At 38.5% G+C, this 27,377-nt stretch overlaps 2 protein-coding genes and 3 long non-coding RNA genes across 44 annotated transcripts in view; 2 read left to right on the top strand and 3 right to left on the bottom strand.

The window, feature by feature from the left end:
* The window catches only part of LOC127964895 (NACHT, LRR and PYD domains-containing protein 3-like), a 246,545-nt gene that overhangs the window by 34,520 nt on the left and 184,648 nt on the right, over window positions 1–27,377 (bottom strand). The gene's annotated exons all lie outside the window — the stretch shown is intronic.
* LOC127964887 (NACHT, LRR and PYD domains-containing protein 12) overlaps window positions 1–27,377 on the top strand; it is a 397,699-nt gene that overhangs the window by 248,690 nt on the left and 121,632 nt on the right. For 33 of the 39 annotated variants that reach the window (XM_052565342.1, XM_052565357.1, XM_052565359.1 and 30 more), the window contains one exon: window positions 16,526–16,670. The exons of the other annotated variants lie outside the window; for them this stretch is intronic. In XM_052565342.1, the coding sequence (XP_052421302.1) occupies window positions 16,526–16,670 (145 nt within the window). The remainder of the gene's footprint in view (window positions 1–16,525; window positions 16,671–27,377) is intronic. 39 annotated transcript variants of the gene reach the window in all.
* LOC127964957 (uncharacterized) lies at window positions 7,211–9,857 on the top strand. Of its 2 annotated transcripts, none has more exons than XR_008155183.1 (5): window positions 7,211–7,375; window positions 8,381–8,496; window positions 8,640–8,724; window positions 9,230–9,357; window positions 9,478–9,857. It is a non-coding gene; the product is annotated as an uncharacterized LOC127964957 (long non-coding RNA). The 2 variants fall into 2 exon arrangements; XR_008155184.1 differs by lacking the exon at window positions 7,211–7,375 and adding an exon at window positions 7,385–7,701.
* Window positions 12,163–13,332, bottom strand: LOC127964988 (uncharacterized). The gene is made up of 2 exons (XR_008155225.1): window positions 13,158–13,332; window positions 12,163–12,392 (listed from the first exon to the last, which is right to left on the bottom strand). It is a non-coding gene; the product is annotated as an uncharacterized LOC127964988 (long non-coding RNA).
* The window catches only part of LOC127964992 (uncharacterized), a 118,956-nt gene continuing 107,944 nt past the window's right edge, over window positions 16,366–27,377 (bottom strand). Inside the window, exon 2 of the long non-coding RNA XR_008155228.1 lies at window positions 16,366–16,569. This is a non-coding gene — a long non-coding RNA (uncharacterized LOC127964992). The remainder of the gene's footprint in view (window positions 16,570–27,377) is intronic.

The following is a 27,377-nucleotide window of genomic DNA, read 5'->3' as shown; positions in this document are numbered from 1 at the left end:
ACAACTACTCGAAACTGGAGTTGGTCTGAGGCAACCCCCCATTTAACACCTAGGGCTCTTTCAATGGGTTGCTCGCCCAGGGCTAGATCTTGGTTTCTTACTGTCTCTACACAATCTTCCTTGGGGAGAGAGTCAAGAGCTTGTGGGCTATTGGAAACAAACTTGTGCAGTCACAATTTTCCAGTACTGTAGAGTTTTTTCACTTCATGGACTAGACTAATAGCCTCTTCTTCTGAGTGGAAACTGATGAGACTTTCTTTTCTTTCAATGAATCTTATAGTTGCTTCACTGAACTGGCCTTGACCTTGTGCTGCGATGTACTTGAGGCCAAAATTTGCACAGGCCGGTGAAGAGGCCGCTCCGAACAAATGGACTCGCATTTGGTATACTGATGGTCTTAAGTGAAAATCTCCGTTGTCCCACCACAGGAAATGGAAGTAGTCTTGATCTTCGGCTCTGACTCTGAACTGATAAAACATATGTTCTATGTCGCACATCACTGCCACTGGACCCTTGCGAAAGTGGCACAAGACACCTATCAGGGTGTTTGTTAGATCTGGTCCTGTGAGCAGGAGATCATTTAATGACATGTCTTCATATTTCACTGAACAATCAAACACTACTCTTATTTTCCCAGGTTTTTGGGGATGGTACACCCCATGGTGTGGAATGTACCAGGCAAGGATTTTGTTCAGTTCTTCAGGTGGGACCCTCTCTGCCTCTCCACGTTCTATTGTTTCGTTTATGAATGTTGTGTAGTCATTGTGATATTGTTTGTCCCTTTCAAGTCTTTTCTTTAGACATTTGAGTCGGTGTTCTGCACAGTTCTTATTGTTTGCCAGACTTGGTCTGTCCTCTTTAAATGGCAAAGGTAGCTCACAACGTCCATCTGCTCTCACTTTAACTCCTTCCTCCATTATAGAAATGAAGCGCAGATCCTCTTGAGAGAAGTGAGAATCTTCCACCTTTCTTTCGTTGAAGTCAGACTCAAGGATTTTAATCATATCTGGTGGTGTGACTACTTCGTTGACTTGTGTGAGACAAATGTAATGGACTTCATTTGGCAACTGATCTGATGACTGACTAGGTGTCACTTCTTTGACAATGATCCTATGGCTGCTTCCAATAGAATCACCATAGTCAACACAAGGCTCAGCACCACCAACTATTGTCAAGCCCAAGTCTGTTCTTTGTGCGAATGGCTCATTGTCTTTTCCTGACACAACTTCTCTGGGTAACAGTGCTTGTGAGCAGTTGTAACCTATGAGCAGACCAACTTCACATTCTATGAGAGGGGCGATCTCTTCTGCAAGGTCCTCTAGGTGGGGCCATGCTCTTGCCGTCTTAGGAGTGGAGATGTGATTTAGATTGGCAGGAATAAACTCACTTGTATAGGTTACATGAAGAGGGATTCTCTTTGATGAATAAAAGCCTCTGACTTGTAGCCCTGACAGCTTTTCACTTGGAATGACTGTATCTCTGGCTGACAGTGTAGAAAGCTTTAACTGTACATGTTTCTTTTCAGAATCCAGAGCATCTGCCTTTTCTTGTAGAATGACTGTTGTGTCGCTCTGACTGTCTAATAGGGCATACAGCAGAATTTCGAGTTCTGGTTCGCTTGTTGTGGATAACCAAACTGGACTAATTGTGGATGTGAGGTTACTGCTGTTGTTTTGGACTACACGGTGCGATGTTGCCTCGTTTGGTGCTTCTTTATTTTGTTTGATTTCCTTTGTGTCATTTATGCTTTTGCTTTCTTTTTGTTCCTTCTCGCTTTCTTTGTTCTTTCTGATTTCCTTGTCCCGTTCCTCATGTAAACAGGTTGGGTGTTTTCCTTTGCATGTGTCACAAACACTTCTCTTTCCACATTTCTTTGAATGATGTCCAGAGTTGAGGCATCCGAAACATAGTCCTTTCATTTGTACGAACTTGACTCGTTCCATTATTGGCTTGTCTATGAATTTTCGACATGTGTGAATGCTATGGTATAATCTTTCACAGAAGACATTCTTTGTATTTGATTTCTCTTCTGCACTGCTTGCCAGCACCTTAGCTCAAACACTTAGGGCCCTATTTTAAAGATCTGAAACGCAAGTGTCAAAGCGCGAAGCGCAAGTAACTTTGTGGGCGGGTCTCGGCGCTGTTGCTATTTTCCCGGCGGGATAAATGGCTCTTGCGCCCGGCGCAAATCTAAAGTGGGTTGGTCTGAAGTAGCTTCATTATTCATAGGTGTGGTTTGGGCGTAACGTGAAATAAACCAATCAGAGCGTCATCCAACATTCCCTTTAAAAGCAGGTGCGCAAGTTCCATTATGGATTGCTATTATTATGGCGTATTTACCAGGCGCACGCCAGGAGCGGTTCACAGCCGAGGAGACTGATGTTCTTGTAAGAGCAGTGAAAGACAGAGAAGTTGTGTTGTATGGGGATGGGAGAAACCCACCCAAAATACACCACAATGATTTCCGTCATCTCATGTGTTAATATTTTTTTTAGTGTAACAATTTATGATTTGCAAAAATAACTGTTGCATCTGTGTAGATTACATGAGCAAAGTGTATGCGCGTTGTGCACGCTATACATTATGGTCAAGAATGCGCCCTTAAAATAGCATAATGAACAACGCGCAACGCGCCAATGACTTCAGACTAGGTTTTTTCTGGTCAGTGGCGCAATTGTTTAATGGAACAGCAAAATAGCACCAGGGATTGTTTGCGCCGGAACACGCCTCCTTTTTTTGCGCTGAACCGCCCAGGGAGCGCAAGTTCATTCACTAGTTTAGCGACGTGCTTCTGTGGAGGGAAAAGCGCGCTTTGCGCGGGTGCAAAATAGGAATGACACATGCATCGGTGTACAAAGTCAATTGCGCTGGGTGCAAGATAGGGCCCTTAAAGTCTTTGTAGGCTTGACCCTCTCTGAGTCACTTCCCTTGAGAGCATGGAGTGACGTTACTGGGTTGCAAGCTATCTTAGCTTCTCTTGTGATGAAGTCGACAAAGTTACTGAATGTTGGAAAAGAACCTTGCTGCTCTTCAACCTCAATGACCTTCCTATTCCATCTTGCTGTTAGCCAATCAGGAAGCTTGCTTAACATTTTCTGATTTTCGCTGCAATCATTTAGAACTTCGAGATTCTTGATTTGTAGCATAGCAGCTTCACAGCCTCTGAGAAAGTCTGAGAACTCTTGTTACTCAGCACTGTCCTTTGTTCCAATCTTTGGCCATGTTGTTAGCTTATCTCTGAAGGCTTTGGCGATTACAAATTAACTTCCATATCTTTCCTCCAGAGTGTCCCATGCTGCATAGTACGCTGCATCCGTACCAAGCAGGAAGTAACTCTCCACAGCTCTTCTGGCTGGTCCACCAACATACTTGCGGAGATCTTTTCATTCACTGGAATGTTTTTTCCTGTCTATTAGTGTCTGAAATGACATTTTCCAATCTTTGTACTTGAGAGGGTCGCCATTGAAAACAGCTGGCTCTGGTACTGGTAGACAGCTTATGTTAATGGACTCTGCTAATGCTTTAGCCAGTGCTGTGGTGCTATCTTCTTGTGTAGCATTGGTTGTAAGATGCCACCTTGTGGTCTGTTGTGGAGCAGAAAACTGTTGCAGATTTGCAGTGGGTTGTGATGGTGCGAGCTGAGGTTCAGGCAGACTTACTGGCATAGGAGCAGCTTTTCTATCTTTAGCATCGTTGTGTAGGAGGTCTGAGATTTCTTCGTCTGAGTTGATTTCTGGCTCATACACTTTCAGTCGTGCTTTGACAGCATTCATTTTCTTTACAGTTTCAAGACGTTCTAGCTCTCTTCGCTTCTGTTCTAATGCTTTTAGTTTTTCAGCATTTTCTGCTTCTTGTTTTGCTAATCTTTGTCGGTTTTCTACTTCAAGGTTTTCAAGCTCATTTCTTTGGCGATCCATTTCCTCCATAACTTTCAGAGTGGTTTCAGTTGCATCTAGTTCAGCAGCTGCTTCTTGTTTCTTTATAGACAACCTGCTTGAACTTGAACATGTACTTCTTGAACTTTTGGATCTTTGGGTGGCTCCTGTATTTATTGAGCTTTTAGATTTTTGGGACGCTGCTGAGATGAATACTGAACCAGCTTCACTCCAGTGAGTTGATCTCTTTGCTGGATCTTTTACATTTCCTTCTTCTGCAAGACATTCTTGAGCTTGTTGTATGAGCTTCTGAGAAACAGCATCACATGTGTCCACTCTGCAACGAGTGTCTCCATCTGGAGTTTCATGACTGCGCAGCTTGTCATAGGCTTGTTTTACTTCTGCTGAGGTATGTTGGATCTGGACAATGTGATCATATAATCTTATACTGACAGGTGCTTCAAGTAATCTTTTAACTTGTTTTGCAGCAGCTTTCCATTCATCAAAACTTGCCTTAAAGCATGTTTGAAGCTTATTCACTTTCTCTTCATACAGTGCTTGGCCTTTTTCAGTGAGTTTCCTAACTCTTTGGCTTTTCCTCAAACTTTCTTCTTTAGCAGCTTGACATGTGCTTGGCTCTTGGGGCTTATGTCCGGAATTTCATAATCAGGACTTAATTAATGCTGCAACTCCACAGTTTCAGTGTCACATTCTTCTTGATCAGCCATGTCACTATTCTAGTGTGCTTTAGACTTTGTTATGTTTGACTTTAACTCAATTAAGTGATACCACGCTATTAAAAATGCTTATAAACTTAAATTGCTTCTTTCTTTACAGATAAACTTAAATTTGTCAAACACCTTAAAATTAGAAATACACTTTTCACTTGTTATAAAATAAAAAACAAATGACCTTCAATATAAAACAAAAAAATTTAATAGTAAAGACTTCACCCTTAAATACCTAAATTAGCAAAATACTTGTACTTAACTTGAAATAAGCTTAGTAACAGTCACTTTATATTAAACAACCAATAACTTAAACTTGCACTTATATTTTGGCCACTGCACTTTACAACTTAAAGCACTTAATAGAGTCCCTTTAAAGTTAGCATAATCTACTTCTTCACATTTAACTTGTTTTAAATGCGTTACTTCTTCTTAGCTTAACCACACTGCACTCTTGGACCCCGGTTGACGCTGGTTTGGGCTTTATGTGAATGCAGTCCCATCACTCCTTTGAAGCTTGAGAGCGACATCATCACTTAACGAGCTGCTCATTTACGGCTCCGCTGCGACTGGCACTGCTATCCTCTCCTCCAGCACGAAACAGGCTGAGTTCTGACTGTTACTCCCCTCGAGTTGAATTAAAGGCTCAGGTCATTCTTGGTTTTAACAGACATTTATTTGGACATGAGTCTTCAAGATGTCTTGTACATGCTAGTATTTTAGCCTTTTAATGTCCCAACAATGCCATCAGAACTATGAAAGAAAATACACGAAACTTAAATTAACCCTCTATTACGGGTATTTATTTATCTGCAGGTTACATGTCCTTTAAGCTACCCATTTGTAAACTCTGGTAATACTTTACTATTTTCAAAAGATAATAAAGATAACGTTAGCGATTTTCTTACCTCATTTTGCCAGTATGTTTTCAGGACCTCGCAGAACACATCTGACTATTCTTGTGTTCACAGTTTTTGTTCTCCATTGACATGTCACGACTCAAATTCGGCCACAATATATAAAAAAAAATTTCCAGGCAAATATTAAATAATTCGGGACCGAATCTTTAAACGTTGAATCAATGTTGTTTCAACGTTGAAACCACAACTGACCTTATTTCAACCATATTTCAACATTGAAAGTTGGTCATGTGCTGGATGTTTTTCAACCATTCAGCTTTAAACGTTGAATCAACGTTGTTTCAACGTTGAAACCACAACTGACCTTATTTCAACCATATTTCAACGTTGAAGGTCGGTCGTTTGCCGGCTGGGTTAACACACGATCACGTAACAAACGTTCACATACGGAGGCCAGTTAATACGATAAAACACATACCTCATTGGCCTCTCTGACTCAAGAGGAATAAACTTGGAGGGTTACAGCTTCTTTTAAACAAAAAGTTGATATCTCTTCTTAGCACTACTTATGGCTTAACTCTTACAGACATATGTTACTAGTGCGGCACCTCGTGTGGCTCTTCTTACATGTAGTGCACCGGAAACTATTCTGATAGCAACAATTAAATAAAAAATAAATAGATTCCCCCTTTTCTAAGGTTTTAGTTGAATAATATGAAATTAATTGACATGTATTAACAAAAATATATTACTTATCTATTCTAATGATTATTCTGAACATTTTAACTATTAATTGACCTTTTAAATGTAAAGTGAATATAATGACTGAAATATACACAACCCATTCTCACTCCAAAGGCGTCAAAAACCGAAGCATGGTCAAGCGCCCCTAGCGTCACTTTTATGACGCCAAATGTGCCTCTCGGCGTCGAATATCGAAGCACTACGACCTTCATTGCTTTCAATGGGAAACTTTTGGCGTCAGAATTCGACACAAGGACATGAGATGTTTATCGCTATGAAATCACGTTCAAGAAGTCTCATTCAGCACACATCGCGATACTTGCTATCAGTTCCACAGTTTGGGTGAGTAGTCGTATATACGCTCTTTTAATGCCTTTTATAAAATGTATTCTGTCTTATTTATTAATCAAATTAGTGCCATATGTTTAATCGCTGTATTATATCGGTCATCCGCGGCTGTCTTTGAGTTTCATTGCGTTTAAATAAATGAACACAGCTGCTAATTAGTCTGATTAAACTCTATCTGTCACGTGACGTGCCATAGACCTTCGATCCGTTTTATATTATTATTAATTTCAGGATCAATGATGTAAGTTGTATTTGTAGTAAAATCATGGTAATCACGACACTTACAATAGTAATAAATGAAATGTGAAGTTAAAACACAGTAAACAGGACATTAGTAACTGTAACTGTAGTTTTACTATGGTATATTAATAATCAATACAATAATCACCAAACCAGCTATGTTTGTATCACTGTAATGTTAGTGTTTTTATGTGCTTTTATATGACAGATATCACAGTAATCATATGTTCTGTACCATGCTTTTAATACCTTTTAATGTAAATCCAAAAAAAAAAAAAAAAATCCAATTAAAAATAAATAATAAAACATGCATTTTTCCATCTTGCAGTTCTTTCATATCAGTTTATATATATATATATATATATATATATATATATATATTATATCTAAATATTTTGCTCACAGATCATTATTAACATTCTGTATATAATTCAATTTTATTTACTCTCCCCTTTTTATTATTTTTATTTTTATTTTTAGCTGAAAAGACATAAAGGCAGTCAGCCCAGTGGTGTTTCTGGAGAGGGATTCCTTCAGAAATGGAGAAGACAGAAAGCTGCGGAGGCAGATATATGCAGCAGTAAGTCTGTGATAGTTTGTCTCTTTTATCAAACATTCCTGCTGTTATAATTTGTACAGCATTTGTTGTTTCTTAAACTGTTGCACTGTCCAAATACCCACACTTGCCATCTTTGCACTTGACCACTTGATTACTTATTTGAAGTCTTTCCTGTATTTGGCCTAGTGTTCAAGTGAGCATGATAACCACAAGTGTGTGTCGAACTTTTCATGACCTGATGACTGTGTTTCCCAATCCTGATCCTGGAGAACCCCAGCACTGCACGGTTTTGGTGTCTCTCTTATCTGCCTTGGAGTCTTCACTGATGAGCTGATGAGTTGAATCAGGTGTGTTTGATCAGGGAGACATCTCAAATGTGCAGTGTTGGGGTTCTCCAGGACCAGGATTGGGAGCCACTGCCTTATGGGACACTTATGTGTTTACAGAGATTTTTAATAACTAATTATCAATATTTCACATACTGTACATTGGACAGCTTCCCATGACCTCTTGTGAGATCTCGGCAAAAAGTCTGACGATTTATTCCAAAACATGATGCATGATGGGATACACTAAGCTTTGTATAGCGCTCCGGAGCAGTATTGGAGAGGTTTAGTGTGTGTTAAGGACGCTGTGCTTTGGCATTATTAAGACAGTCTCGTTCACACACTGTCACGTACACACACTCTCAAGTGGCCAAGACTGCAAGTGTGGGTATCTGGACAGGGTCAAAGTCTTAAAAATGATCCCTAAATGATCCCACATCACAGTCTTAATAATCCAGTTTAACACTTGTATGATATTGTACAAGCCCCAGGACAGCCTCATCTGACACTATCAAAAGAATTCATATGACTATAGCTTGCTATTAATTACTTGCTTTCAATAATGGATGCATTTAACTTTTAATTATACAGCATCTTTACAGAGGTGTAATGTACAAGTTGCACGTAATTAATAATATTTCCTTCTTTCTGTCTTACAGGATTTTTTGCAGATAATCCTAATGCTGTTCTTCTTTTTCAGGTCTAAAATATCAAGCTCAACAACTCACTCAAGAGCCAACCCTCACAAACCTTCCTAAAAACTAAAAGAGCTATTACTGAGTCTCAGCGAATCTTGCCATGATCAGCTCTTCCCAGGTACATTTGTTTAGAATATTTTTTTTAATCAACATTTACTCCTCAAATGCTCTGGTCTGAATCTTACTTTAAATTAACTTAATTATGTTTAATGAGCAATATTATTTGCACACAGAGTAAGTAGAGATTATCTTGTTTCACAGAAGAGAAGGAAGACCAAGGAAATGATTTGCTCAGGATGAGGAATGAAGATGGCCATCTTGTGCTCAAACAAACAGAAGTCCTCTGGTATGTGTGTGTTGAAGCAATGCTGTGTTATACAACATTTTATGATGATCTCTCACAGAACTGGTCATGTCAGCCTTGATTTCTTTTTTTACTATTACAATTACAGCATGTTAGCAAAGTGTGACTGGACATTTTTAATATTATGTTTTTAAAAACACACCACCTGTTTTAAAAGTAGACAAGTATCATGAAATTGGTTTAGTTGATATAAACACCAATGTACATTATTTCATTGTTTTCTAAATGTTATTTTATAAATTGTGAATTGATAGTGGATTGGTTTGAAGCCAGGCCTTACACTGCACAGACTAAAACACATTTGTGAGAGAAGTCAGGAACTTTGGAGAAAGATTCTAGAGGAAGAAAACACATTTACTGCAACAATAGATGAATTCTAGAGTCTCTGAGAACTACACATGCTAATGCAGTCTCATAGGCAAGACCTTTGCCTCTGTAACTTTTTCTTAATTCTTTAATTTTTATTGCAGTATTTTAATTTGTACAGATGATCTCATCAGCCAAATGAGGGGTTTTGACCAAGTGATGCTCTTGAAAGGAGTGAAAGAAGAGGATGTGCTAAATTCTCTTCAGAGAAAAAGCTTCTCAAAAGGTCTCAAAACAGCTTGAAGAATGGTAAGTGTACAGTACTACAAGGGTCATAGTTGCTCACACTGCTAAAACCACACAGAACATAAGCTGAGCTCTCTGTCCATTAAACAACTTCATCTGGATTGTTTGTTTCATTTTGACCAGGTCTGGGATCTTAGGACTGAGAGATCCTCTGGCTGAGGACAAGCTACACCACATCAGTGCTGGATATCAGCCACAAACTGTTTCCAGACACGAGAGAAGAAGAACACGATGGGGAGATGAAACCAGTTTAGATGTGATGATGGGAATCATTATTTTCTGGAACAGTATCTCATGTCTTATATGTATCACATGATCTGTATCACAGTTGACTGGATGGGACTGTGTGACTTTTAAGGACATTTCATCACTCATCTGTGTGAACTGATTTATATATGAGGTTAATGTATCTTTGATGATAATTATTTTCATTGAATCTTATTTGTCTTGATGCTACTTTATCAACTTTATAGTCTATGCTTCAATAAAATGAAAATGGTGAATATTGTGTTCTGAAGATTCTTGTTAAATACATAATTTTACTAGGTAGGCTGATATGTGTTTATTTTAGACTTGGAAAAACTACATATTAATTATTGGGATTATTTTTTTTATTTAAGACATAAACATTTTTGATCAGATTAATAACATCTGGGACATCAGTACACCAGAAAGTAATTTTTTTATATTTTAGTAACAAATATGCAAATTTTTTTGTGAAATAAAGGGAGTTACGAGATTAACTATTCTGCATTACAAGATGGTGCCATGGGCTTTATTGTTACAAACACTTGAGGGATAACTGAGAATGTAGCAGGAATGATCAATGGGATCTTGTACTGCATTAAAACCAAGAGCGCACACATGATGTCCAGCACCTGAGGAGCAAGATACGGGGGTGAGGAGGACATTTTTACACTGATTTTTGCTAAATAGTTATATATATATATATATATATATATATATATATATATATATATATATATATATATATATATATATATATATATATATATATATATATATATATATATATATTAATATTCTTAGCACTGCATGAATTTGTCCTTGTGTAATAGTGAAGTATCACAATGTGTATACATTGTCCTTGATTACTGCTTTACAGGTGGGGAATAGATAAAGGCAAGTTGTTGCAGGTTCATCCATTATATTTCTTGCCATATACTTCAAAAATCAAATAAATAATCTATTATTTTCATTATTAAATCATTTCTTTCTAATTTTTCAATGTTTCATCAGATGGCCTCACAATGTCCTGTCAAAAGGTATAATAGTCATGATGAATAGAATAGAAAACAGAGGACTGTGAAAACTGTCAGATATAAATGTGACTCAGCTCAGTTTGTTGTCCATGATGAGGAGAATACATATATGTAGGTTTTACTGCCCTTCTACCCCCAGGGGCCCAGTAGCACCCCCCGGAAGAGCCCAAAACTGTACATTTCAAATGGCTGTAAATCAGAGTCCAATTAACATATCAAAGAGAAAATGGGCAGGATTATTACTTATGCTATGCTGATAAAATAATGTTGAGCTCAGTTTTCAGAAATAAATGGAAAGCTGACATAAAGGCATTTTAAATATTGCTCACTGTAAAATACCACATTTCAGCCTGCATCTCAAATATATCATAGAGGTTTGCACAGTAAACATATTTAGATATCCAGTTTTCCTTAAAATAAATAATTTATTTCGTTTCGTTAATAAAAAGTTTTAAACTACATTACCCACAAGCCTCCGTCGTTCTATCTATGCAAAGGCAACACTAGGGGGCTGTTTTTTGTAGTTCATTGAAGTTATGCTTAGGGTTAGGATTAGGATCTCGCTAAAGATGTCATTTTTGTCAAGATAGCAACACTTCATTGTTGACTTAATATATTACTAATGTGATGATAGCAGCAAAACATACTTTTTTACATGATGCGCTGTTTAATATGGGTTAAAAGATAGTCCAACCACAGACGGTCCTGAAAATTCATAGCCAATGACATCAAAGCTGAGCAGCAGCGTCACACTTCCTTATCCATGTATGACCGACGTCTTTCGTTTTTCGGCTGAAGGGATAGATTCGGTTAACAATAGATTAAACTTGCTACTTAGTAGATTCGGTTTTATTAACGTCTTCACCTTCCTCCGTTGTTCAGCTTGACAAACATTGGGCAATATTGATGTGCACATGCCCAGCAGTCGCAGTTGTATCCAACAGACAGATTCCTCTATAATAAATATAAGACACATTTTTAAGATTTGTATTTTTTTTTTTTTGACCAAAGACAAATATATTTACTAATCAAATGACGTGCTTCTAAAATTTACATTGTATATTACATTGTGTTTTAAAGTTAAAATTGTTCACATTTGTGTTTCTGTGATTTACCATTCTCTACCATTTGAACTCTAGGAATAAAAACTGAAATTATAAATGAATGAATGAATGAACAAATAAATACATAAAGCATAATAAACATGCATATTTTTGTAAGGATCTTCCATTATTTATTTATATGTCAAACTCATTTAAAGACAACATGCCCAAATTACTACACTTCATCCTCTGTCACCAAGCTCGTTTTTGCCACCATAAAGAATAAAAAGGCAGTTATGTTGTAAACATTAACTATTTTCAGTATGCAAATGAAAATGCTTTTATTAAAAAACAAAACAGTAAATACAGTATGTCTTTCAGAGAACACTGGAAAAAGTGTTGTGACCAAAATGTTATACAACACAATGTAAATGTTTCAAACTCACAAAAAAACACCATGAAGACATGCATGTCAAGTGTGCAATATATTTTTAATATGGAGCGCTATTTTTAACTATTGTTTTCATCACTGGTTCTGTAATGTATTCATTATGAGCTTATAATTAAAACAAAGTTACATCTTCTGCAAAAATCAAACCACTGCAAAGTCTAATCACTGATCCAGGGACCATTTCTGTGTGTGTGGGTGATAAAGAGTAAACGAGGTGAGTCCTTGTGCATGATGGAGCTACAGCGTTATCCTCAAACAATCCTGTAAGACAGAAAGGAAGGAAATATTAAATTACATTCAACTTATACATTACACTGTGTTTTGTTTAGACCATAAAAGCAGCCTCTGTAAAAACTTGAGAGTGTGTGTACGTGACAGTGTGTGAACGAGACTGTCTTAATAATGCCAAAGCACAGCGTCCTTAACACACACTAAACCTCTCCAATACTGCTCCGGAGCGCTATACAAAGCTTAGTGTATCCCATCATGCATCATGTTTTGGAATAAATCGTCAGACTTTTTGCCGAGATCTCACAAGAGGTCATGGGAAGCTGTCCAATGTACAGTATGTGAAATATTGATAATTAGTTATTAAAAATCTCTGTAAACACATAAGTGTCCCATAAGGCAGTGGCTCCCAATCCTGGTCCTGGAGAACCCCAACACTGCACATTTGAGATGTCTCCCTGATCAAACACACCTGATTCAACTCATCAGCTCATCAGTGAAGACTCCAAGGCAGATAAGAGAGACACCAAAACCGTGCAGTGCTGGGGTTCTCCAGGATCAGGATTGGGAAACACAGTCATCAGGTCATGAAAAGTTCGACACACACTTGTGGTTATCATGCTCACTTGAACACTAGGCCAAATACAGGAAAGACTTCAAATAAGTAATCAAGTGGTCAAGTGCAAAGATGGCAAGTGTGGGTATTTGGACAGTGCAACAGTTTAAGAAACAACAAATGCTGTACAAATTATAACAGCAGGAATGTTTGATAAAAGAGACAAACTATCACAGACTTACTGCTGCATATATCTGCCTCCGCAGCTTTCTGTCTTCTCCATTTCTGAAGGAATCCCTCTCCAGAAACACCACTGGGCTGACTGCCTTTATGTCTTTTCAGCTAAAAATAAAAATAAAAATAATAAAAAGGGGAGAGTAAATAAAATTGAATTATATACAGAATGTTAATAATGATCTGTGAGCAAAATATTTAGATATAATATATATATATATATATATATATATATATATATATATATATATATATATATATATATATATATATATATATATATATATATATATATAACTGATATGAAAGAACTGCAAGATGGAAAAATGCATGTTTTATTATTTATTTTTAATTGGATTTTTTTTTTTTTTTGGATTTACATTAAAAGGTATTAAAAGCATGGTACAGAACATATGATTACTGTGATATCTGTCATATAAAAGCACATAAAAACACTAACATTACAGTGATACAAACATAGCTGGTTTGGTGATTATTGTATTGTTGTATTGATTATTAATATACCATAGTAAAACTACAGTTACAGTTACTAATGTCCTGTTTACTGTGTTTTAACTTCACATTTCATTTATTACTATTGTAAGTGTCGTGATTACCATGATTTTACTACAAATACAACTTACATCATTGATCCTGAAATTAATAATAATATAAAACGGATCGAAGGTCTATGGCACGTCACGTGACAGATAGAGTTTAATCAGACTAATTAGCAGCTGTGTTCATTTATTTAAACGCAATGAAACTCAAAGACAGCCGCGGATGACCGATATAATACAGCGATTAAACATATGGCACTAATTTGATTAATAAATAAGACAGAATACATTTTATAAAAGGCATTAAAAGAGCGTATATACGACTACTCACCCAAACTGTGGAACTGATAGCAAGTATCGCGATGTGTGCTGAATGAGACTTCTTGAACGTGATTTCATAGCGATAAACATCTCATGTCCTTGTGTCGAATTCTGACGCCAAAAGTTTCCCATTGAAAGCAATGAAGGTCGTAGTGCTTCGATATTCGACGCCGAGAGGCACATTTGGCGTCATAAAAGTGACGCTAGGGGCGCTTGACCATGCTTCGGTTTTTGACGCCTTTGGAGTGAGAATGGGTTGATATACAAGAAGTTGCATCTGACGGCAGCTACAATGTTATTTAACAGGCCAAAGCAGACGTTTTTGTCCAAAGCGATTTACAATATAACTTTTTTTATATGACTGATTTGTCCATTTCTCTTGCAATGTAGATAACAGTTAACGGCATTTTGTGGTTATATTCGTTAAAACTGCTGCTGCCATTATACAACACAATGTGCATCAATTAACATGTACCCAGCAAGCATGTTATCTTTAATTTACTCGTGCTTAAATAATATTTAAAATATGCGCTCCTTGAGCGGTTAAATAAATATGACCTATTTAACTTACATTCTACTTAGCTGTTTAAAACTAATTACTAATGTTCACTAGCATTTAGTTAGCAAAAATTATCCTGTGCGTAGTATGTTTTCTGGTTATTTCCTTACATGTTCGTATTGGGTAACTTATTAATTCATATCACAAGTTGAATATAATTTTACATAGATTTTTTATATTATGCATTAACTTAATATGTCGTACTGGCATTAAATTTTTAGATAAATAAATACTATGCAAAATGCAAACTGTAAAACATTATAGATGACTTGTTACTGTCATTTAAAAGTAATTCCTTCCATCACAATATTACTGTCTCAGAATTGTAATGTTACATGACTCCAGTATAACTTTTGAGTTACTTTCACAAAAATAACTACAGAAATAGAAGTTAACAATCTGAAATGTCAAAATGTGCTGCAGTAGAGGAGTAACATAATGACTGTGGGCGATCCAGACTACTAACAATAGAGCTTATAATCGACAAAGTGAAGGATCAAGACAACACAAGACAGGATGACAGCCAGAATCACAAACGATCCAAGTCTGTTACAAGTATGGTAGAGGTAAAGAGATTATCTGGCAATATCTGTGAATTGCTTGGGTCTATTCATATTAGACACAACAGGACTATATGTAAACTCTAATGCCATATACAATTGTAAAATGACAAGATGCGCACACATCCATCTCGTGAATGTACAGTCTTCTGCTATCTTCACTCATTAGCCTCTTTTCCACTGTCCAGTGTGAGCCGAGGCTAACAGCGAGCCGGACGGAGCTAATAGCCTCGGACCTCGATCACAGAGGACGAGATCATTCTGTGTCATGACAGTATCCTCACACACTCCTGTAAACCCCGTCCTAAACACACCTTCACTGGACTACGTCACACAATACAGAGTTACACCAGCGAGAGAGAGATGAATGAAAAAACATCCCTAAACAAATATATCAGAAAGCTGACGTTTAGTCTTTATTTCCAAATGTGGACACCACACGCAGCTATTGACTGACCACAAACAGGAAATGGAACTAATTTACTGCATCTTTGATTCGTTCATGTCTTGCTGTTTTATTCTTTTCTCTTTTCTTTGAACAATTCAATTTTGGGCTTAAAGTGTATTGTAAAGCGTTACTGAACAAATACCGAGTAAAATAATACTGAAAATTGATTAGTAATGTGTTACACTACTGTGTTACAGCTAAAAGTAATATCTTACTGTAATGCATTACTCCCAACACTGGTTACAAGTTATTTCACTTGTTAGAAATACCAAGGGTTCACACAAAACAAGAGGAGTCCTCCTTTAGTTACTATGCTGCCTGCAGTTGGAATCAGCTTCCAGAAGAGATCAGATGTGCTAAAACACTAGTCATAGACTTAAAACTCATCTGTTTAGCTGTGCTTTTATTGAATGAGCACTGTGCCATGTCCGAACTGATTGCACTATATTTTCACTGTTTTTATTTTATTTTATTTTATGTAAATTCATTTTCAAACTGTTTTAAATTAATTTTAAATAAGTAAATGTTTGAATCATTTTAAAATTTTTAAAATTGCTTGTTTTACTCTTGTTATTATTTTTCTTCATTATTATTTTACTTTCTTTTATGTAAAGCACTTTGAATTACTATTGTGTACGAAATGTGCTATATATATAAACCTGCCTTGCCTAATGTTTCCAATCACATGCCTGTATTTGGTTAAAAATCCTGACAGTAAAATAAATAATTTTTATTTTTGAATGATGCTTTAAATTATTTATGATCATGTTTTATTTTATGTTTTAAATGTCAGTCCATTGATTCATCACACATTGATTTGTTCTTTCTCTTTACTAATGGATTCACAGCTAAACTGATCTGATCTGAGAGAGTGAAGAGTGTGTCATTGTTCTCTACAGGTTGATGAGGTGTGGCGTCACAGATGAAGGTTGTTCTGCTCTGGCTTCAGCTCTGAGATCAAACCCCTCACACCTGAGAGTACTGGATCTGTCTGTGAATAAAATAAGAGATTTGGGAGTGAAGCGTCTCTGTGCTGGACTGGAGGATCCTCGCTGTAAACTGGAGAAACTGTGGTAAGATTATATATGACACACTGTAAAATATTTGTGAAGTGAAAAACAAATCACCCAGAAAGCCAGACAAAATTAAACAAAATTAGGTATTGTTTGTTAATGTAATACTTCCTACTGATTGGATAAGACTCAAACCTGTGACCTGTGTTCAGGGCTGGACTGGGGTTAAAATTCAGCTCTGGACAAATCCAGTCCATCTGACCCACGAGTTCCTCCATTAATGTTTTTCTAGGTGACAGGGCCTTTAATTGGAGTAAAGAATACTAGATATTACTGAATTCATCACAAATATAACAAACTTAATAATGTATTTGTGTCCCATAGAAATGCACTTGACAGTAAAGCATTGATTTTGAGCTAGAATGCAGGAAATCTATTGATAAATAAATTCTGTCATCATTTCCTCACCCTCATGTCAATCCAAACCTGTGTGACTTAGTTTCTTCTGTAGAACACAACACTTGTGTTGTTGATCATTTTACTCCTGATGACCAGTATATCCCTGTCTGTGGGTCACAAGTCAGACTCTCTGACCATTAGACCACGACTGCCCCATATAGATGATTGATAGATTAGAAATATTAGACAGAATGGAAGGTTAAATGAGTTTGAATGGTCTAGAAATAGAACATAGAATGGCAGTTAAATGGAGTCTAAAGACCTTCAGTTTGTTTACATTTGAATTTTGACAGTTGGAGTTTGAATAGTCTTGGCTCATCTGAACATTTCCTCAATGTAAGTCTGTGGGATTTTGATGATTTTTAATCTTCATTTTTAGGTAAACTGTAAATCGTAATTAGAGGAGCAAGTGAGTGTTTCTCCAGACAGATCTGTGCTTATATCACTATGAAACAATATCTCACATTCAGCTCTGTGTGTCTGTTCAGTCCTGAAGCACATGACAGTTTCAAACAGCAGCATTGAGCATCAACATGCAGAAATCTCATTCTATCAGCAGCAGTTTGTGGCAATGCTTGTCATTATATCTCCTCTCCTGCTCTAAGACCAGAGTCAATAACAAACTACACACACTTCAACTACAATTAACACTGTGTCATTGTTCTCTACAGGTTGATATATTGTGACGTCACAGATGAAGGTTGTTCTGCTCTGGCTTCAGCTCTGAGATCAAACCCCTCACACCTGAGAGAACTGGATCTGTCTGGGAATAAACTACGAACATCAGAAGTGAAGTTACTCTCTGATCTGAAAGATGATCCACGTTATAAACTGGAGACATTAGACTACTGTGAGTATATTATTATTTAAATATTTCTAAAATAGCCAAAGTTTAGTAACAGACATATTTGGAGAATATAAGATAATAATTCAGCTCCACTTTAGTTTCTGTGCTTTAAACTGTTTAATTCTGTGATGATCTATGAATATATGAATATGTTCATCTCCTCCAGTGTCTCTGTGTGTAAATGATAAAGAGAGAGTTGTTGATCATTCACTGTTATTAATCTATGATCAGTTGTTCATCAGATCAGAGTATGTGAGCGGAGTGGAGCGTCAACAATTTCTCCTCCGCGCTCCGATCATTTAATTATCACTCCGCTCCGCTCCACTCCACACTCACTGATATCAGAAACACCGCTCCACCTTCACTCCACGTCTAAAGTATTTCAGTATGTGTGAAATTACACACTTTAACTTCTGTTCATAACCTATATTAAACAATAAATAAAAACACAAGGAGAGTTTCAAAGTGGTTTACTGGAACACTAGTGTGCAAACTTTGTTCCTCCCACATGACAAATATCATATGTCTGCATTAAAAGGTAGAATTGCTGCTTTTTGCGGTGCAAATTTAGTTTGTGATGAAACGTTTTCTCCAGTTATTTTACTACGGATCGATGCGTTTCTTCTACAGATTTCTGCTCATTCAAAATCAGATACAGATGAAGTAGCTCTGTAAGATTATATTTGTTTTAATGCATTATTGAGAAAGTGTCTGCGTGTGAATAATTAAGTGTTGTAGTAGTCTACGTGTTTAAATCATGCTTTCAGCTGAAAATATTCAGTATTTAGAAGAATCAAACATCCTTGAGAACTACAACTTCCCGCTCATGTCCATATCGCCGTCATAGCCTTCACATTCTTTCTGATTTGAGTGATCCTTATCTATCAAGCTAGCTAAATATGTTTAACATGTGATTTATTGCTAAATATCCAGTTATATTACGGGCTGTTGGCATGAATTGTACTCGTGACGGAGCGCTCTTGGAGCGAGTGAAAACCACGACGCTCCGACTTTTAAAAGATCTGCTCCTCGCTCCAGTCAAAATCACACGCTCCACTCCGCGCTCCTCTCACATACTCTTATTCATATCTCTGACTGTAATATGAATATACTGTGTGTTTCTGAGCTGGATCTGCTGATGTGATGTGACAGCAGTAATGTCTCATACTCATATCTGACCGTCTGTGTGTTTTATTGTAGACTCTCAGTATTTAGACGTCAGTTCAGTTTCCTCAGGATCAGCTGATGGTGAATAAGAGCCGCTACAGGAATCAGTGATGTGAAGTTAAATGAATGCATGGAAGTGTAATGTGTGGAGCAGTGTTGATGAACAGAAGAAACAAGCTTCAAGGAAACTAAACAAATTCATCAAAATAAGTTTTTATCCAAAGGACATTAAGACAATAGTTGATATGTTTATACAGCACTGAAAACCAAGAAAGTCAATGTGATATTTTCAGTGATGGGCTTATATCCTGAGCTTTCCAGATTTAATATAGATCATCATAACTGTGTATCCTGAAATTCAGAAATAGAAAACTTATCACTACATTTTCTTATATTTTAATCCAGTCCAACAATTGAGTGTGTAACACGTCTATGTATGTGTTTATTTTTATTAAAATATGTATACCTGTGTCTAAAGGCGGTCGCACACCGGACGAGACGCGCCGCGTCGCGTCGCGCCACATGTAGGACAACTCGAGGTATCGCACACTGGACGCGCACATTCTATATCCGTGAGCTCAATTTCGCAGCAAGATGGGAGAGTTTTAACTTCATCTATTATTTTAATTTTAAATATATGATTTTAATTGATAAAAGCTGATTTTTTAACGTTAATTAATGAAAAGAATCTGTGTTATTATAATAAGTCTGTTATTGTTTTGTTGTATCTGTTGTCTAGGCAACTGTGCTGCTGAAAACGTAACCAAACACTTTGTAATGTTTTATTTGAATGAAACAAGTGTGCTGTACTTTAATTTCAGTTTCAGTTTACAACATCTGGGTTTTTTAATATAAAACTATGCGGATGGCGCTCTGTGGCGCGGCAGAAATTTGAACAGCGTTCTGAGTCGTAGCTGGGCGCCGCGGACAGACGCCGAATGGCGCCGCCGGTGTGTGTACTCACATAGAGAATAATGTGTTCGAAATTTAAAGACGTGGCGCGACGCGACGCGGCGCTGCGCTTCTCGTCCGGTGTGCGACCCAAGGGGGTCTGAAAACTTCGACCAAAGAATGTAAAAAATAATTCTACTTCTCTAATAACTCTAACTCTACAACTCTATGAAAGACTCCGATCACGTATCTAAAAATAAATCGCTATAGTAAAAGAGAGAGGAGTGAAGTTTCCTACCGCTCTGCTGTGTTTGGTCCTCAAGCGCGTCTGACGCTCCGCGGCGAGTCTCTGCCCCTCACACGCGCGTTTACAGCGCTAAATTAATCATCTTTGCTAATTATTATACATTTACTTAATTGTCAGCTTCAGGTACTTTATTTATTATTGTTCAATGAACTGTTTGAAACAAAAAAAGGTTGTCCCAGCAAACACAGAACGTTGTGAGGACGTCGCCAGTTAGTCGTCATTTGGTCAGCGCGACATTACTTTATGGCAACGTTGTGAGGACGTCGTGGTAAAGTTCCATTTTTTAAATCTTGGCTAACTTCCCAGAAACGTCGTGGGCACGTACTCAAAAGACGTTGCTAGTTAGTCCCATTGGGGATGTTGTAGCGACGTGGTCAGCTGGTCTTCAGATAACTTTTAATATTATTGCACTAGATGTATTATTATTATTAAGATAACATTTGAACAGCATATTCTTTGGGAAATATACAAAAAAATAAATCAAGCATGTTAAAATAATTCATATATATAGCCATCAGTTTAAGAACAATAAAATAAACAATTTACTTAGCAAATGGTGATAATGTTTGTTAATGAAAGAGAGTACGGGACAAATTAACATTTAAACCTTAAACTAGCAGCGCACGTCACTTTCTGAGTGAAGTGCGCGACGTGCGCGTGCCCGTCATTTTGTAACGGTCAACTTCCAGCGGATTGACACGGAGGAAAGGTAAGTCCTATAAATTTACTTTTATTCATAGATTTTAACTGATATAACGTTAAATGCCATCAAAGAGGAGTAGTGTTTTGTATTTTTGTAGGTTTTCTCTTTCAATTTAATAAATAAATGCTCTGTTTGGTTAATTAGCTCAAAAGCAGTCTCAGAGGTGATCTAAGGTAACGGTAACTGTTAAAATCGAATATAACCTTACCTGTTTTAAATTATTTGAAATTTATCACTATAAACTATACAGTGTTAACTTTCTAATAATTAAATTTTTAACCGTAGTAACGTTAATTAGTTTGTTTGAATACCTGCTGCTCGAGCTTGATGATGCTCATGCTATCCATGCTGTGAACTTGAATATAATCCGATATAACGTTAAATATAAAGTTTAACGTTAATTAGACCGAGGCTGCCGAAATCATGTTCAGTGTAAGGTTATGTGGGATTAATAATTTCCCCTTTTCTCCCTCAAGTGGCAGGCTTGTAAATTCTGTCATCTGTTCATTATTGTTGTTGATGGTGTTTTTCACATGCATGCTTTTTAATGCTAGTTTAATTCTCAAATTGATCTGATACTTTCGTTTCACAAAAAGTAAACAAATTGTTCACTTTTTTAGGGCCTGACAACCACCAGTTGAGTCCATGGTTCAGTGAGTTCCTTATAAGGAAATATATTTGTTACCACCTAGTAATTTAAATGTATTATTTATTGCTTTAAAATGAACACATATATTTATCATCAGGGGTCGGTCTGGGCAGCAGCAACAAGACAACTATTACAAGTAGAGATGGGTTTCAAGAACTGGTACTAATTTGGTTCCTGACTTGTTCGGTACTGAAAACATTTACATAAGGTACAGGATCAATAGTGCTGCTATCAGTATTCTTGTAACATTGATTCATTACCCTTTAGACACAACCACATATCCTCCAAATCATCTCTGCGTGGATGGCAGCAAGGATCCAGGATCAAGAGATCATTCTTCATGGAGACTGTTCCACAGAAAGCAGTTTCTCCTGGGTGAAAAACTAAACCTGGTTGTTTCAGCATCACTCAGGCAAGACTAAATACTTTTAAATTGATTTCAGTTGGTTATGTGTTTCAGGTCATCCTGACCATTCTGCTGTTCTGGATGTGCTGGAACTACATTTCTCGTGGTTGAAAGATTTCGCCTCTCGTTTACTTTTAAATGAAGTGACGTCAAGGATGGTGAAATTAATTCTAGAAATTAATTCTAAATAGAAGTTGAAGACTTCTCAAGCGCCAATGCAGCCGTCCTCCAGTCAGAACATCTAATGCAAATACCCAAGCGCAGACGCAAGCCAATCAAGTGCATGCAATACCAGAAAACTAATGTGATTGGCTGTCACTATGAGAAGAGACAGTAATTCTGATCCGATATCAGTGTCGTTTTTTGCAAAAAAAATTTTAAATCAATGTAGAATTTTCTATACTTCTGTGTAGGGATGTCAATTTTCAATCATTTCCATGATCGATCGTCGTTTAAATTAACAATCAAATATCGATTAATTGTTAACCTTAATGCTGCAAAGTCTATTGCAGTAACACCCAGTCACTGGTATGACAGGATGTGCAAAAGTGTGTGTGTGTGTGTGTGTGTGTATGTATGTGTATATATATATATATATATATATATATATATATATATATATATATATATATATATAAACTGTAAAATATATATTTTACAGTAAAGACCAAAAGTTTGGACACCTTCTCATTCAAAGTGTTTTCTTTATTTTCATGACTATGTAAATTGTGGAGTCACACTGAAGGCATCAAGGGCTATTTGAGCAAGAAGGAGAGTGATGGGGTGCTGCGCCAGATGACCTGGCCTCCACAGTCACCGGACCTGAAGCCAATCGAGATGGTTTAGGGGTGAGCTGGACCGCAGACAGAAGGAAAAAGGGCCAACAAGTGCTAAGCATCTCTCAGGGAACTCCTTAAAGACTGTTGGAAGACCATTTCAGGTGACTACTGTAGTAGACTGGGTTTCTCATGGTTGGGGTTCTCATGTTGTTAAATGCTGTGATGTGATTGGTTCTTAAGGTCACGTGACTCAGTGAAAACAGGAAGCTCGGAAGTGAGCTGCTGAGCTGTGTGTGTTCTGATGCGGCTGTTCTCTGGCAGTTTTATTCAGTAAAGTACTGAGTTATTACAACCACCGTCTTCAGTGTTTTACTCGGACCCCAAGATACTACATTGGCGACGAGGATGGCGCTAATAGGATGAGTGGAAGAGTTCAAGGAGTCGCGGGAGGATTTCGCTTCCTACCTGAAGAGATTTGAACTATGGCTACTGGCAAACGAAATAAAAACAGAAAAACAGGTCAGTGTATTCTTAGCGTGCATTGGACCAGAAACTTATGGACTGCTGAAGAACTTGGTAATACCGCAGAAGCCCGCCGAAATGACTTAAAAAGAGTTGACGGACACATTGAAATCACATTATCAGCCGAAGCCTTTGGTCATAGCGGAGAGATTCCGTTTTCAAAAACGTGATCAAAAAGAAGTAGAGTCAGTGACGGAGTACATAGTGGCAATAAGACAATTGTCGAAGGATTGTGAATATGGGACTCACTTAGATGACGCATTGAGAGATACTCAGCGTACTCAGGAGAAATAATTCCCCTTCTTGGCTGTGTTCAGGCACCAGTACAGTACGGGGACCAGAAAGCTACATTGCCTCTCATCATAGTGAAAGGAAATAGGCCGGCTCTGTTTGGCCGAAATTGGTTGGAGAAGCTGAAGCTGGACTGGAGGAATATTTTCACAGTCGAAAAAGAAATGAAACACGCTGACCCGGACTTACAAGCAGTACTGCAGCGCCACTCTGTGGTGTTTTCGGAGAAGGTCAGTGCCATAGAGGAGTTCAGAGCAACAATAAGAATGCAGCCGGATGCGCAGCCAGTCTTTTGCAAAGCCCGGCCGGTGCCGTATTCATTGAAAGAGGCGGTGGAAAAAGAGCTGGATAGGTTAGAAAAGGAGGGAATAGTTTCCAAAGTGGATCGTAGCAAATGGGGGGCCCCGATCGTAGTGGTACCGAAGGCCGATAAATCCATCCGCATCTGTGGGGATTACAAGGTCACGATAAATAACCAGCTGGAAGTAGAGACTTATCCCCTGCCCAATACTGAGGATTTATTTGCGACTCTAGCAGGAGGAAAGTGTTTCTCAAAGTTAGATCTTTCTCATGCTTACCAGCAGTTGAGATTGGACAAAGACTCTGAAGAGTATTTAACCATTAATACTCACAGAGGACTGTACCGCTACCATCATCTCAGCTATGGGGTTGCCAGCGCACCGTCAATTTTTCAATCAGTGATGGACCAGATTCTACAAGGACAAGAAGGTGTGACTTGTTTTCTAGATGACATCTTGATCACAGCCGACACAAAAGCCTTGCACTTAAAAAGGCTGGATGCAGTGCTGAGCGCTCTTGCACGCTATGGTTTGAGAGCAAAGTTGGCCAAGTGCAGATTTCTACAGTCAAGTGTAGAGTATTTGGGGCATCGGATAGATCAGGAAGGCCTGCACCCCACGCAGCACAAAGTGGAGGCTATTGTAAATGCCCCAAAGCCCACAAATGTGTCTGAGTTGCGTGCTTATTTGGGGCTGTTGAACTATTATGGCCGTTTTCTGAGAAACTTGTCTAGTGTGCTACAGCCATTGCACACTCTGCTAAAAAAAGAGGAAAAATGGAGCTGGACACCTGCATGTGAGGAAGCCTTCAAGAAAGGTAAAGAGATGTTGCTGAGCAGCACGGTTCTGGTACATTATGACACAGAGAAGCCATTGAGATTGGCATGTGACGCATCCCCGTACGGGGTGGGGGCAGTCATTTCTCATGTGATGGACAATGGGGATGAGAGACCAGTTGCGTTCGCCTCGCATACTCTTACGGAGGCTGAGCAAAAGTATGCGCAAATAGAAAAAGAGGCGCTGGCAATCATTTATGGAGTGAAGAAATTTCACAAGTATCTATATGGGCGCAAATTTACTCTCATCACTGATCACAAACCGTTGCTGGCTATTTTGGGGCCAAAATCAGCTGTGCCTACATTGGCAGCTTTGCGCATGCAGCGCTGGGCGTTGATTCTCATGGCTTACAGTTATGAGCTAGAATACAAAAAGTCATCGGACCACCTTAATGCTGACGCGATGTCCAGACTTCCCATGACCGGGTTGGACAACACAGCACAAGAATCCAACATTTTCTACTTCTCACACGTGGAAGAGTTGCCAGTAACAGCTCAGGACATAAAAGTAGGCACCAGTAGAGATCCGTTGCTGAGCAAGGTTTGGAGCAAGGTTTGGAGCTTCACCATGAATGGATGGCCTAACTACCTGAATGATGGAAGCCTGAAACCGTACTTTCTCAGGAGGCATGAGCTGTCAGCCGATCAAGGTTGTGTTTTGTGGGGTCTCAGAGTCATTGTTCCTCAAAGGCACCGGCTGCAGATTCTCAAAGATCTGCACCATGAACACCCCGGCATCTGTAAGATGAAGGCCCTAGCTCGCAGCTATGTATGGTGGCCAGGGTTGGATGGCGAGATTGAGAACTTGGTCCAAAACTGTGCTGTGTGTCAGGCCGTGCAGAATGTACCTGCAGTGGCACCGCTCCATCCCTGGCGGTGGCCTGCCAGAGTGTGGCAGAGAATCCATCTGGACTTCGCGGAGAAGGATAGACAGTACTACCTGGTGATAGTGGACAGTCATTCTAAATGGTTGGAGGTTTTCCACATGACCTCCACAACGTCAAGCCGAACCATAGAGGTGTTGCGCAACCTATTTGCTGCATATGGTCTTCCGGAAGAGGTCGTGTCGGATAATGGACCCCAGTTTGCCTCTGCAGAATTCAAACAGTTCCTTGACAAAAATGGGGTAAAACAAACTTTGGTACCACCATACCACCCATCATCGAATGGAGCAGCTGAGAGATCGGTGCAAATATTGAAGCGGGCTCTTGTGAAACAGGTTCTAGACGCCAGTGGACAGCCCAGCATCTCGCTGCAGCACAGGCTGTCAAACTTTCTGCTCATGTATAGGGCTACACCGCACTCAGTCACAGGTCGCTCTCCAGCTGAGCTGTTTTTAAAGAGAGAGATTCGCACCCGGTTCAGTCTTTTGAGACCAGATCTGTCGAGCACTATGGAGCATCAGCAGGCAAAACAAAAGCTGTATCATGACAAAGAGGGACTGAAATTGAGAGAGTTTCAGGAAAACGACCAAGTTCGAGTGAAAAATTTCAGGGGAGGCGAAGAGAAATGGACTGCCGCGACTGTCATAAAGCGCTTAGGTCCTGTGACATACCGTGTCTGGGAAGGAAACAGACAGCGGTCAGTTCATGTGGACATGTTGGGAAGAAAAGGAGACCTCAAGGAACGGGAGTCATGTGCACTTGTTGAGGGCCGAGACTTTACTTCAGAGGCTTCACCAGAGCCTGACCCAGTATCGGCCTGTGGAGTGAAACTGCCTGACTCCGACTCCTCAGAGAAGGGTGTCTGCCTGGGTCCAGCATTGTCAGGCAATGTGACGTCTACTCCGGGCAGCCATAGCAGTACCGCTGCTGTATCTTCCGGAGTGGAGCCAAGGAGAAATTCAGAGAGACTCAGGAATGCTCCCAAGAGATTGGACTTGTAAGATGTAAAAAAAAAAAAAAAAAAAACATTTGTAGTACTGTTCCTGGTTCAAGAAGATCTAGTGAGTTAAGGTTGTTTATATTTTGGTAACTGGGTTTAATATTAAGGGGGAGGAATGTAGTAGACTGGGTTTCTCATGGTTGGGGTTCTCATGTTGTTAAATGCTGTGATGTGATTGGTTCTTAAGGTCACGTGACTCAGTGAAAACAGGAAGCTCGGAAGTGAGCTGCTGAGCTGTGTGTGTTCTGATGCGGCTGTTCTCTGGCAGTTTTATTCAGTAAAGTACTGAGTTATTACAACCACCGTCTTCAGTGTTTTACTCGGACCCCAAGATACTACAACTACCTCTTGAAGCTCATCAAGAGAATGCCAAGAGTGTGCAAAGCAGTAATCAAAGCAAAAGGTGGCTACTTTGAAGAACCTACAATATGACATATTTTCAGTTGTTTCACACTTTTTTTGTTATGTATATAATTCCATATATAATTCCACATGTGTTAATTCATAGTTTTGATGCCTTCAGTGTGAATCTACAATTTTCATAGTCATGAAAATAAAGAAAACTCTTTAAATGAGAAGGTGTGTCCAAACCTTTGGTCTCAAACTGATATATATATATATATATATATATTAGACAGTTTCATCGGATGCACGCGCCTGGACCTAAGTTAACTTCCAGTCTGTGTTGTGTATATCGGTCTGGCTGCAGTGCCTTCTACAAACTAGT

Source organism: Carassius gibelio, chromosome B9, assembly GCF_023724105.1.
Source record: "Carassius gibelio isolate Cgi1373 ecotype wild population from Czech Republic chromosome B9, carGib1.2-hapl.c, whole genome shotgun sequence".
NCBI classification, from domain to species: Eukaryota; Metazoa; Chordata; class Actinopteri; order Cypriniformes; family Cyprinidae; genus Carassius; species Carassius gibelio.
The sequence above is the reverse complement of the archived record's forward strand: the minus strand, read 5'-3'. Positions and strand labels throughout refer to the sequence as shown.